General features: G+C 40.5%; 1 protein-coding gene across 1 annotated transcript in view; it reads right to left on the bottom strand.

Annotated features, from left to right (window-relative positions):
* The window catches only part of dicer1 (dicer 1, ribonuclease type III), a 30,970-nt gene extending 20,760 nt beyond the window's left edge, over positions 1-10,210 (bottom strand). The window contains 6 exon segments of the mRNA XM_035425773.1: positions 99-229; positions 695-857; positions 1,763-1,947; positions 2,589-2,688; positions 3,381-3,437; positions 10,061-10,210. Of these exon segments, the coding sequence (XP_035281664.1) occupies positions 99-229; positions 695-857; positions 1,763-1,876 (408 nt within the window). The 5' untranslated portion in view covers positions 1,877-1,947; positions 2,589-2,688; positions 3,381-3,437; positions 10,061-10,210.
* Positions 10,211-12,973: the final 2,763 nt, after the last annotated feature.

Here is a 12,973-nt window from a genome sequence, read left to right as displayed (position 1 = left end):
GAAATGCAAATGAAACTATAAAGCCCACCGACCCCTTCTGAATATTTTATACGCTTCGCAGTGTTGACTGGGGACCTTTGGAATTCTCATAATCGCACCTGGTTCTCGATCATTTCCTGGTTCCACTTCTCTTCGGTCCATGACAGTGTGTTCTCAAGGCTGACATATTCTCCCACCTGAAGGTCCGAATGGGTCCGAACAGTAGCTGCTTGCTGGATCACAGACGATGCTTGAAAAGAATTATTATTTTAAATAAGCAAGGTTGAATTTAGAGCAATTCAAAACCACAACCACAGCCATGATCTAACAGTATCATGTAAACTAGACCCACAAGGCTTTCGTATGCTTAAACTAACCAGTAGAGTAAATCAGATGAGTAGCTGTACAGAAGCATTCATTTCACCCTGAAACAAGCTGGTGCCAAGCACAACATACTGTAGTATTCATTCTCTGATCACAGTTCCAGTCAGCTTATTCAGCCTCGGTTCCCTATGCTAACTCACCATGAAAAATAAACATAATTTCTTATTGTGGTGAAGTTCAAGTTTGTACTTCACAACGACAACTAAGTGCATTCTCCTGCCCTCTAAATGGCAATTGCCAGCTAAAGAATTTAAGCAACAGAGAAATTTTAACCCACAAAAAATAACTGCTAAACACATCTCCGGGTGTGAAGAAATCAAAAGCAGCATACCTGCATTCACCAAGAAAATGGTCCTCCTCCCACATTCTCTGAAGTCTCCCCGGATTTGATGGGAGAGCTCTTTTGTAAGGAGTACTGCAATAAAGGTCTTCCCTGAGCCAGTATTTAAACAAACGATAGTATTGTGTTCCAGAGCTGCTTCAAGAAGTTCAACCTGTCAAGCAATAAGAATGGGTTTAAATGGGGCGTCAAGCAAGCTGTAGCTACAGCCTACAGTTGAGTCTGCTAAAAGGAGAAGCTGAATCTGAAATTGCACCCACATGGTACTAAAAGAATCTATAATGAATTGATAAAACAGTGATATTACATCTCAGTAAAGTTCCCATGACACCAACTGTATAGCTTTTACAAGTACAAAAAAAGGAATAATGTAACTTTAATATCATACACACAGCTACTATTTCACACCCAATAAAATATTGTGGGCTGGAGTTTTATCATGCTTTTAGAAGAACTGTAAAATATTGATAAAACCATAATAAACTGAAAAATATAGTCAAAATAATGAATATCACTGAAGAAGTAACATGGACAGAGGAGTTGATATTTCTATCAATAGATTCACTCAAGCAGTATTATAAACTAATCTACACAACTAACTCAATCAAATTCAATTATAGTAGAGACTTAACAGGAGGCATGCTTAATAAAAAATAATACCCTGTGTGTGTGTGCTGAATTTAATAAGTCTGTAAATAGGAGACCTCTCTCCGTACATTGTGTGCAATGAAGGCTATGGCTTCTATTAAAGCAAGGCATGAAACCCATTTCATCAACTTAATCAGAAGAATTCATTTTCTCATGTGGGCTTGTTTATCGCTTTAGCCGTTACACATTTAAACTGGCACAGGCTAATTTGGTTCAACACCAGGACGCTAAATAGCCAGACACTGATCTGCCTGGAACATGTCGCTCGTGTTTGAGCCCCCTGATACACGCATGTATTTGGCGGGATGTGATTCACATTCAAACGCGTATCGGTTTCAGACTTCGACGTCGGCGCGTTTACCGGAATGAAACGCATCGCTCCGGGGCGCGGCGGAACGAATGGCAACTTGCCTGATATTTCCTTGGTGTGTAAATATTGTCGTGGATGGCCTCCTGTTGCCACGGGAGACCAAAGAAGGGTCCCATGGGCGAGGAAGCGGGGGTCACGAGCTGCAGTCCTGCCATGCTTAGGGATCGTAAAGCAGGGGCCTCCACTCTTCGAGCGTTTATCTCATTTCATCCTGTTCGCAAGATTACTGCACGGGGGGGGGGGGGGGAAACAGGCTCCATTTTATCATTAAATTACAGAGGCCCTAGTCCAGGGCAGCCACACAAACACATAATCCAAAATACACTGAAATTTCAATAGCGTTCCGTGATAAAAGCTACAATCAGTCTCATAACAGAGAACAAATAATTGAAATGCGATATTGCCAGCTAAATAATGTGCATGATGCTTGTAATAAGAGAAATTATATTGTCTTGAACTGCTGTTAATCTCTGAAATGGAAGAATGATAATAACAGGAATACCTGCATTAAAACTACAAAAATACCCAGCTGACATTTCATCATCCTGTAGATGCACTTGTAGTTCATTAGGAAATTTAAGTGAAATAATTTTAAGGAATGCATTATAACCCGAAATTAATCAGAACAAACAGAGCTAAATCGAGACTTAAGAGTTACAGGGTTCATTTTATAATTTTTAAACACTAAGAATGATAAATACAGCATTAGTTAACCTTTTTTGCCAAAAATTTCACATACACGTCACAAAATTATAATTAGAGATAGAATACAGAGATGGGGAATACTTTTAGCCTGAACATATTTTCGGTTTGTCTAATTGCACAGCTTTGTGCACACAGTGTAGACCAGAGTGGATGTCAGCTCACAGTTTGAGTTTTGGAAACTTTGCTGTGTGACCAGGTAGCGCTGTTTCTGGTCTTCATCTTCAGGGGCCCCGTTCAGCTCACGTTATTCTTCAGCATCACTCTGAAAAGAGCCAAAGAAAAGAAGGCGATTAGCACGGAAAGCAGGCCGACCTTGGGTCTCTTACAAGGAACTGATATCTTGGATCACTTTGCAAGGATTAAATGTTGAAAATAACATTAGTGTGCCTTAAAGGAGTAGTGACACAAAAGAGTGCCTTTCAAGCATCAAAGCGGACAGACTGGGAAGCCAAAGTTCAAGTGGCAGATGTGATTTCTGGAGAGAAAATGGCCTTCTAAAGTTTAAAAGGGTAATCTGGACATATCTGCTGAGTGAATAAGTTTGTCTAATCCAAAAAACGTGAAATATTCACGTTTCCCCAGCCAGGCTTGGAAAGGAGGCAGTCAGAGTCTAGGGATCATAGCGATACCCATCATAGCCATTGTGGACACTTATATGTTGAATGCAAATGAAAGATTCAGGCATTAGATATTGGATTTTTGGAATGTTTGGAATTACAAATGGATTGGTTACGGCAGTGTTCCAGTGCTTGTAAGTCAAACAAGAGGCGTGTGGAGGTTTTGAATAACAGTTTCCAAACTTAAGTTAAATATATTCTAATAATTGAACATTAAAAACATGACCATTCATTTTGGGGAAAAAATTGTAATCCCCATTTAAAGAAAGGGAAATAATGTTTAAAGGTACAGGTGCAGCAAGAGTGGTAACCCCACAGAAAAGGGTACAGCTCTTACCTTTAAGCAGTTGTTGGGCGTGGTTGTGGCCTGAGAAACTGGTGAATTCTTCCTACACTGCAAGACAAAAAAAAATCATAGGCAATATAGTTTTCTTCTGTTATGTTACAGATGCATTGGTATTTAGTTGTGGCAACTTCCTTCGTTATCAAATTTAAGTCCACAATACAGAACTGGAGCATGACAGGCAAAGCAGTCGTTTTAAAGATGAGATTACATATTTAGGTAAACCTAAAACTTTACAAACTTGCAGTCCAAAGTTAAAAATCTGTGAATGAAAAATAGAAAGTAATATTGTCAAACTCAATTTAAAATACATACAATTTATTTTTAACACATCACTGACTTTGTTTAGGGAAACAATATTTTAATATGAATTTAATTCCATGCCCAATTTCTGCTACGGTAGAATGTTTCTGCATGGTATAATGACAGATGGGTTTTGAGAATTCCATACGCGCAATTTAGCCTAACTGGCAGTCAACAGAAGCAAACGCACGCATGCAGATTTAGTTTCTGTTCTGGTCGCGGTTTTGCAATCCTGCGTCAGGGTGCGGAAGCACACATGCCTGTGATCTTCTGCGCGAGGCTTTGATCATCGCTCGGTCTCGGTCTCTGCTGCAGCAGAGACGCCATTGTGGCTCCGCGTTTCAATGTCCGAGAAACCGACGCAGCGCTAATGACCGGCCGAGCGCGTCCCCGGTCTCGGACACGGGTGTGCGCGTGCGGCCGCCAGCGATAACGCACGGGGAGAGGGACCGGCGCGAGCCTCAGGCTCGGTCAGAGTCTCGGGACGAAAAACACGAGCTCCAGACACCTGCCTACCTTTCCCCGGGCTGAAAACACAACGGTCTGGAAGCGTTAGGAGCGTTTCAGTCCAGACAGCCACATACCAGAGACCAAGGCAAGTTCTAGAACAAAGCAGGGAGCACGACCCGTATTAGCATGTCAATGGTTACGAGTACGGCGACAGACAAAGGCTTTCAGCCTCACGGCCCAACGGTTCTGAGGATTTGGAGGCCGAAGGCATTTGTGACTTTGCAGCGAGCTTCATCTGCCCGTCCGTGCTCACAGATAAAGGGTTAGTGCTGCGATAAATGTGGCCCTTCAGTGAAGGTTCCAGAATAATTTAACGGCTCACCATCCCTGCTGGTGACACAACATACACACACATGTACAGCAGAGTGTGAAAGCACACAAACAGCATGCAAGCTGCATGCAAGGCCCCAACAATCCGAAAGAGGCAACAGACCGCATTCAGCACTGGGGGGGCGGGTTGACCTGACAGACTTTCAGAAGGTACAACAATTTACACACAGTATGCTTTTACACCTAGCACAGGCAACTCAGGAGATCCAGAACACCAATTAGCCTCAAATGCAACTGCAGCTGGAGATTTAGCAAGTTTACTAAAGCCGAATAACATAGCCTATTTGACGACTCGTTAGGCTGCATCTATTATGAGAAATAGGTGAAGTGCAGTGAAGTAAACTTTCTGATGTCTTCTCTCAAGAATATACCAGTGGCTCTCAAGGAATCCCATAATGCCAACACTAAATAAAGCTCAAAAGCCACTGTGTAAACAATTCCCTCTAAAAATTAAAACAGCTTGGCTGTTTACAATTAAATTCCATATGGAAAAGGGTACTTTCGTGGTGTAGTGACCAATATGACCACTAATCAATCCCAGAAAATGCAAACGGTTACCATTAGAAACAGACAGACATAAGTCCAAGAACACAACTAATTTCTGCTCCACACATGATCACACTTCACATTTCAAACACAGTCGACAGAGCGTCCAAAAATGCTGGGCTCCCCAGAGGCCCTATTCGTTAAATCGCTGGGCATCAGTGCGCAGTGCAATCATGTGCCTGTGCCGACTGTTGTCAGCTGCCCCGACTGGGCAGCACATAGGGTCTCTGGCCATACTGTCTCCCAGGAAGGGAGAAGACCAGTTTACAAGGCGGTCCCTGTGTCACTACACAAGAGCGACTCCTCTGGTTGTACTCCTATCACACAATGACAGCATGACACCGTGGGCGAACCCCCCCCCCCATTCTGAGCAATGCTCCTGGGAGCTCCTGGGAGTTGGCACAGCCAGGATTCCATAACAGACTGTGGGGCTCGCGCACGTACCGAAACTCAGCATCTTACAATAATGAGAAATCCAGTACGCAGGCCTACTCCCCGTTTTGCTTTTATGTCTGATTTAGGCAAATACACTCATGCTGTGCACCGACCATCTCATATACATGTATCAATTTACAGTTTTTTACCTGCAAAACTAGTCGAGCACAAGTTGTATTCAAAAATGTATCCTCATTACCCCTAGGAAAATTGAGTTCTGGGCCCATAAAGCAACCAGCTCCACAAGTATGAAGAATGAACCAATGTCCCTCATTTTGTTAAAAATATACTATTACAGATCTTGAAACCATCTTGAAAAAATATATAATTTTGACACTGCAGCGACCCTTTGAGTGGAGCCATACATGCATGTTCTGAATAAGATGGTCTCCAGAGACTATCCTATGGCCATACTCTACACATACAGCAAGCTCGCAACGTTCTAATGGACATCAAGACATTCAAACTGTGTTCTAACATTCCAACAAGACACAGATGACTTCCACATAGCCTAGACCTACTTCAAGTATGACATTATAATTGTATGCATCAATCAATAGTTGTGTTCTCATTTTTTGCACATTATAAACCTACTGTTGTTTGGCTATTACAGGCTTTTATTACTTTTTATCATGTTGTTCTCGAAGCATTATAATCTATGCGACTTTGACTGTTAGTGCCAGACGTAGCCATTCCAGACCCTCAGAAACAACTGCCTGTCTGGGATTTTCACATACTACAGCCTCTAGATTTTAGAGAAAGCCAAGGTACAATAAAAAGCATCTAGTGGGTAAAAACACCTTGTTAATGAGAGAGGCCAGAGAAGAACGGGCAGACTTGTTCGAGTCAACAAAAAGGCCACGCATGCTCAAATAACATCCATTTACAACAGTGGTGTGCATACGGGCATTTCAGAATGTGCGTGAATGTGTGTGTGGATAGGTGTTCCTAATAAAGTGACCACTGACTGAACACTACATGGCAAAAAGTATGTGGACACCCGAACATCACACACATGTGCGCTTGTTGAACATCTCATTCCAAAACCATGGGCATTAATATGGAGTTGGTCCCCCCCTTGCTGTTATAACATGCTTCACTCTGCTGGGAGGGCTTTCCACCAAATTTTGGAACATGGCAGCCAGGAATCGCTTCTATTCAGCCCCAAGAGCACTAGTGAAGTTGGGTACTGATGTAGGGCGATAAGGCTAGGCTAGAATTCGGTGTTCCAATTAATCTCAAAGGTATTTGATGTGGTTGAGGTCAGGGCTCTGTGCAGGCCGGTCAAGATCTTCCACACACAACTTGGCAAACCATTTCAAGTGCACGGGGGCATTGTCATGCTGAAACAGGAAAGGGCCTACCCCAAACTGTTGCCACGAGTTGGAATCACACAAGTCTATAGAATGTCACTGTATGCTACACCATTAAGATTTCCCTTCACTAGAACTAAGTGGCCTAGCCCAAACCATGAAAAGGAGCCCTATTAGACTATTATTCATCCTCCACCAAACTTTACAGTTGGCACTATGCATTCGGCCAGCTGGTGTTCTCCTGGCATTCGCCAAACCCAGATTTATTCGTCTGACTGCCAGATAGTAAAACGTGATTCATCAGAATGCAACATGTTTCCACTGCTCCAGAGTCCAACGGTGGTGTGCTTTACACCACTCCAGCTGACGCCTGGCACTGCGCATGGTGATCTTAGGCTTGTGTGCGGCTGCTCGGCCATGGAAACGCATTTCATGAAGCTCCCGACAAACAGATCTTCAACGTTGCTTCCACAGGCTGTCTGGAACTCGGTAGCGAGTGTTGCAACCGAGGACAGACAATTTTTATGTGCGACATGCTTCAGCACTTGGCGGCCTGGTTCAGTCAGCTTGTGTGACCAACAGTTTTGTGGCAGAGCTGCTGTTGCTCCTAGATGTTTCCACTTCATGATAACAGCACTTATAGTTGACCGAGGCATATCTAGCGGGTCAGAAATTTGATTAACTGACTCATTGGAAAGGTGGCATCCTGACAGCGGCACATTGAAAGTCACTGAGCTCCTCTGTATGACCCATTCTACTGCCAATGTTTGTCTAGGGAGATTGCATGGCTGTATGCTTGATTTTATGCACCTGTTATCAATGGGTGTGGCTGAAGTAGCCGAATACACTAATTAGAACGGATGCCCACATACTTTTGGCCACGTATATTTCATTTTGCAATGTCTTCTGGATCTAGCAGTAACACAATTAAACCTGTACATTCCAGGAAATGGGCATTCTATTAACACCACAAAGAAGAAAAAAATAAAATAAAATTTAAACAAAAATCTACATTTTTAAAGGTTCTCTTGAAAGTAACGTTCCTATCCCACAATGGTTTATTTTAGTAAGTGTCATTTTATTTACCCTCAAAAGTTAACGTGGAACAGAAAACTGCAACAACAACAAAAAAAGGCTTTTCTCTGGGGGAGTTCATGCCGAGCAGGTTCCCTTGGGAGCACCAGAGTACTATCCACTTTAAAGACAAAATCACAAGTTTGCAAGGAAAGCACGTGTGGTACAATGGACTTGGTCCCAAAAACATATTGAGCAATGGCCATATGTTGTTGTTGCTGCTGAAACCAATCTGTGCTGGTGCTCTCTGGGCTTTGGCAACTACTTCAGTGCACTACCAACCCCCCCCCCCCCCCTTAAGGTACCATATGTTACGATATCCTGCTCCGGTCTTTTGGGTTAGATTCTTAGTCTTTTTTGTATTGGTACTGAAAGATCTCCAATTCAGAATTGATGCAATTGAGAAGAACAGTTACCTATCAAATCCAAAGTAGTCTTCAAAACTAAAAAAATCATTGTTACCGTACATATGTTTATGTATGTGCAGCCGTGGGAACCATAATCATAGCCCTGATCTAAGCTATCCACTACTGAATTACGTTTGTAAAAACTGCAGATTGTGCATCTTCAGCAGAGCACTGAGGCCTACCACAAAACTGCAACAATTATAACACACAAGCATAAAAATATAGCATGTTTTATTAGACTCTGCGTAATGTGTTTGTTATCTCATTTTTCAATACTATCAACATAACTTGCAATTTACCGGCTGTCCATTGATTCATACTCACAGCTAACCTGCAGAAACTACATTTTTCCACTGTGCTTCGAATATGACCTGCGCTTTCATGCTTGAATAACTTCCCACGGAGACTTTTATCTATTCGATTTATTCCTAAACTACACGGGATAAAATGTCTCAGTCTGTCTGAATCTTGCGAATTAAATACATGTTCACAACCTTTTCGGTTATATGAAAGACAAGACTACCGATTCATCGCCCGTGTCCCACTTTACCGTCTACAACCGAATTCTGCTAATGCACCTCGCTTGGACAAAATAATGTTAGTTGTAATGTAAAATAACATAAGAAGTGCCAAACGCGGTGATGTGTATGTATAGGGAAAAAATTGAATGTGACATGCCCCACCAAGGCGCTACTTAACACAACGTTAACAGCCATTCAAATACACTACCAGCTCCCTAAAAAATCAAGAACGCAATGTCCAGAATATGCTGATGAGATTCTGCACAGAAAGCAAGCGTGCAGCGGCTGCTGCCAAGTAAAAAGTTAGCCACTTAGCAAACACTGAATATCAAGATATTACATTGCTAGCTAGATAACATTCAAGTAACTTCGATCAGTTCGTAAGGCAGAATGTGCAATGACACTAAATAGCATGACTACTCCCTTAGACACAGACAATAAGAAAGAATGAACACAACTGAAACAACGTTAGAATTGTCAACGTTACCTAGCCAGATATGTTGAAACGTTAGCTATGTTATACCTACCAAACAGCTAACTAGGCCTCAGTGGCTTCGACCTTGGCCTTCATTTCTGGAACGTTAGCTAGCTAAATGAACGTGTTTAGTGCAACTCAGCGAACAAATTGCTATGCATCTATATAACGTTGGCTGGTTTGGTAGAAAACTGACACCAATAATGGCAAAAATTAGTTCGCGATAGCCTATTAATATCCATTAAACAATCGCATGTGCAAAATGAGTACAACACTGTCAAATTGATTTTCTGTGACCGCATTGAAAGCTGTTATTGTGTTGCTAGATCGCTTCCTAGCTAGCAAGCTGGATACGTAGCTAACCAGATATCTACTAACGGAACATTACGATAGCTAACGTTAGCTATCTGAAACCATGCGTTAGCCAGCATGATCGGAATAATGGCCGTGTGTTTGTCGGGGGGCAATGTCGACATAAAAAATTACTATATTTTCTCGTTAATCTCAGGGCCAAATTAATCAAAGGCAATGCAATAATAACCACAATGAGATAGCCACAGCGACTACGTAAACGATTAATTTTTAAGTTAAGCCTCATAGTCAATTTAAATGGTTTATTTCACAACCTGGCTATCCAGCTAGCAGATGGTGGGAAAGAGAAAACACGCTTCATCTTCTTTCTATCGACTGGTAGCAAGCTAGCTAGCTACCGAGTTCAGGCAGCTCACATTTCAAGTGATTTACAAAAAAATAGCCTTACCTAATAAATTACCTTTAATTGGCCGTCTTGCAGGAATATATTTTTTTAAGACCGCCTGATACCCCTCTCTCCATTCCCTCTAGCTGCTGTCAGACTAATCCTCAATACTTCGTTTCACCTGGGCCTGAGAATGCGTTTCGCATTGCGCACTATTCGTAAGATTTCCGTTTTCGCTGCATGTACACCACGTGGAGTGCCAGAAGCATACGTATAACGTTTCTAGAATATAAATAACTGTCGTAACTGTTAGTTTGACGCAAATGTAACGAAGATTTCGATTGGTCGTTTCTATGGGGGTAAAGTTCAATAGTAAGATTTAAACTAATCTCAGAGCGTGTTGCTGACACACTGTATCAGTATTTTGCGCAGTTGTGAGTGCAAAATAAATTACTTCAGGACGTTATATATTTGCGTATCAGTACCCTAGTTAATTGGCACACTCGATCCACCTTAAGTTTCTAATACACTACTGTAAATATGCCATTGTTATTAGTAGAAACATTCTAAGGTTTATTATTTATCGGTATTACTGATGTTTATTTACTCTTATGCGTTTTCTTATGTCGCCCAAATATGTTATTCTTGTTGAAGTACCAAATAAGTACCGCACACACACACACACACACAATACACCTGCCTGCCCTCTGAAAGTGGACCCTGAGTAAGTGAGGTGTGATGTGACATACTCGCTCATTTATCACTCAAACATCTTTGCAAGTGGACAATGGTATACTGAATACATGTTGAGGCCATGGCTTGACATGGATGTGATGGTTATAGAATATAAGGGCTGACTTGGCACATATTTTTTTTGCCTGCTCTTATGAGGGTCAGGAAGTAACAGGTAACCATCCACAGCAGGTCAACACATCCAGGCCACCATGTGCTCCAGAATGAGATCAACAATGCCAGTTGAAATAGAAAAAAAAAAAACATTTCAAAGCAATCAGACACAACAATCAATAAGGTGCATTAATGTTGAATTATGTGCAGCCGCATGCCACTCCCCTATCTGGATTTAGAGAGCATGCCACGTTTAATAGACTACACTAATGTTGCTTCTGAATTACAAGGAGGGACTCATTATGGCCCTGCATCGGTACCACAGTAGGCATCTGAAATGACGTGGGCTTGGCACAGAAGCATTCTATGCGGAGGGGTCAGAATGAAAATGAAACAGGCAAAAACTCAACATATTTGGTCAATTAAACTGAATTGGTGGTGCCAACGATCATTGGCATGTCACATTGTCATGAAGGTCCAGCTATGTGACATGCCAATACATTTAAAATCCTTTGTCTATGCCAGGACATGCATACATTTATTATATACACCCATTAATGGCATCATGGCTCCTGTCGTTGCTTTTGTAGTGGACTATGCAACAATCATAAATGGAATGTAACATTTCAGCATTTAGTAGACACTTGTATCCAGAGCAATTTTTTACCCAGGTTACATTTTTATACTCATACATATTTATCAATTTATACACTAAGTCAATTAGAAAGGGTCGCATCTTGCCTTATAGCTGGTTGCACAACCAATAAGGTAATGTATCTTTAAATCTTCAGAACCTTCACCAGAGCTTTTTAAACTTTATTATTATTATTATTATTATTATTATTATTATTATTATTATTATTATCATCATATTGTAATGTAATGTAATGTAATATTTGTATAAACCTTACATTGAAAAAGTTTGGCTTATAGATTGTTTGCAAAATCACCACCAGGTGTCAGTGTTCCCATAATTTATGAACATATCACCAGCCTCAACTTAATTTGGAATGTCATAGTCAAGGCCAGTAAGTACCCATTAAATTTTTGGTTATATATTACTTTATGATTTCATATATATATATATATATATATATATATAAATAATATATCTATGTTTAATGTAGAAATTTTAAGTATGTTAAATTCATATTCATTAAATAATACATACATCTAAAATCTCTATCACAAATGCAATAATCCTTTAAGAAATCAGATTTCTCTATGATAAAATAATACTAGAGCCAAAACACTTCACAGGAGTAATCTCATATATGTAAAAAAGTGATATGAAATGATGTATTTTAAGCCCAAACAAAATCAAGGATATAGTTCCAAGACCAGGCATGGTAAATTGTATATGACACTTCATAGATCACAAATTAACATTTACCCACATGAAGTAGTTGCCATCAACTAGACATTTTATTCCCTCACTCTTCCTTCACTGTCTGATATACTCCATAAATAGTAGGTTAACATCAGCCCTCCCATTGCAATAACTCTTGACTGCTGCATCATGTAATACAGAGAAATATGTTCAGCTAAGATTTCATTCGATTTTGAGATTGTTTTTACATAAGATTAAGATTAACATAATCAAAACGGCAAAATTAACCATTCAATTGTAGATGCTACTAAGAATTATGTTAATGCTGGTAATAAGATAATAATAGTATGTTAAACAAATAATCTGTCAAAGTGGAAATGATGCACAATGGACAAAGGGCAAAACGTTTCATTTATTGCACTTGAACAATGTTTTTGACACAAATAGAACAGCCTGTCAGTTCCAATACAAAAGCAAGATGCAGGTATTGTAGCTTACTAGGTCACTTCTTTCAGAGTTAAGTCTGGTGTATTGTGTCTCTAAGGCATAATCATGCAGACTTGAAGATCAAACAGTGGCTATGCTTTTGCATCCAATTAAAATGTATAAAAACCGTTTCAATGCAATTCATACAGACAGCTCTTTGTATTTAGCACTCAATTCAAATTGGCCATGAAAAATGCCATATCAGCTTTGTATTCTCTCTTTGGAAGTATGCATGTATGTGATATATATATGAGTACCATAATGTTAGGGACAAACCCATATTTTTTCTTGATTTAGCTCTGTACTCTATAATT

This window comes from Anguilla anguilla, chromosome 1 (assembly GCF_013347855.1).
Source record: "Anguilla anguilla isolate fAngAng1 chromosome 1, fAngAng1.pri, whole genome shotgun sequence".
In the NCBI taxonomy this organism is placed as follows: Eukaryota; Metazoa; Chordata; class Actinopteri; order Anguilliformes; family Anguillidae; genus Anguilla; species Anguilla anguilla.
The sequence above is the reverse complement of the archived record's forward strand: the minus strand, read 5'-3'. Positions and strand labels throughout refer to the sequence as shown.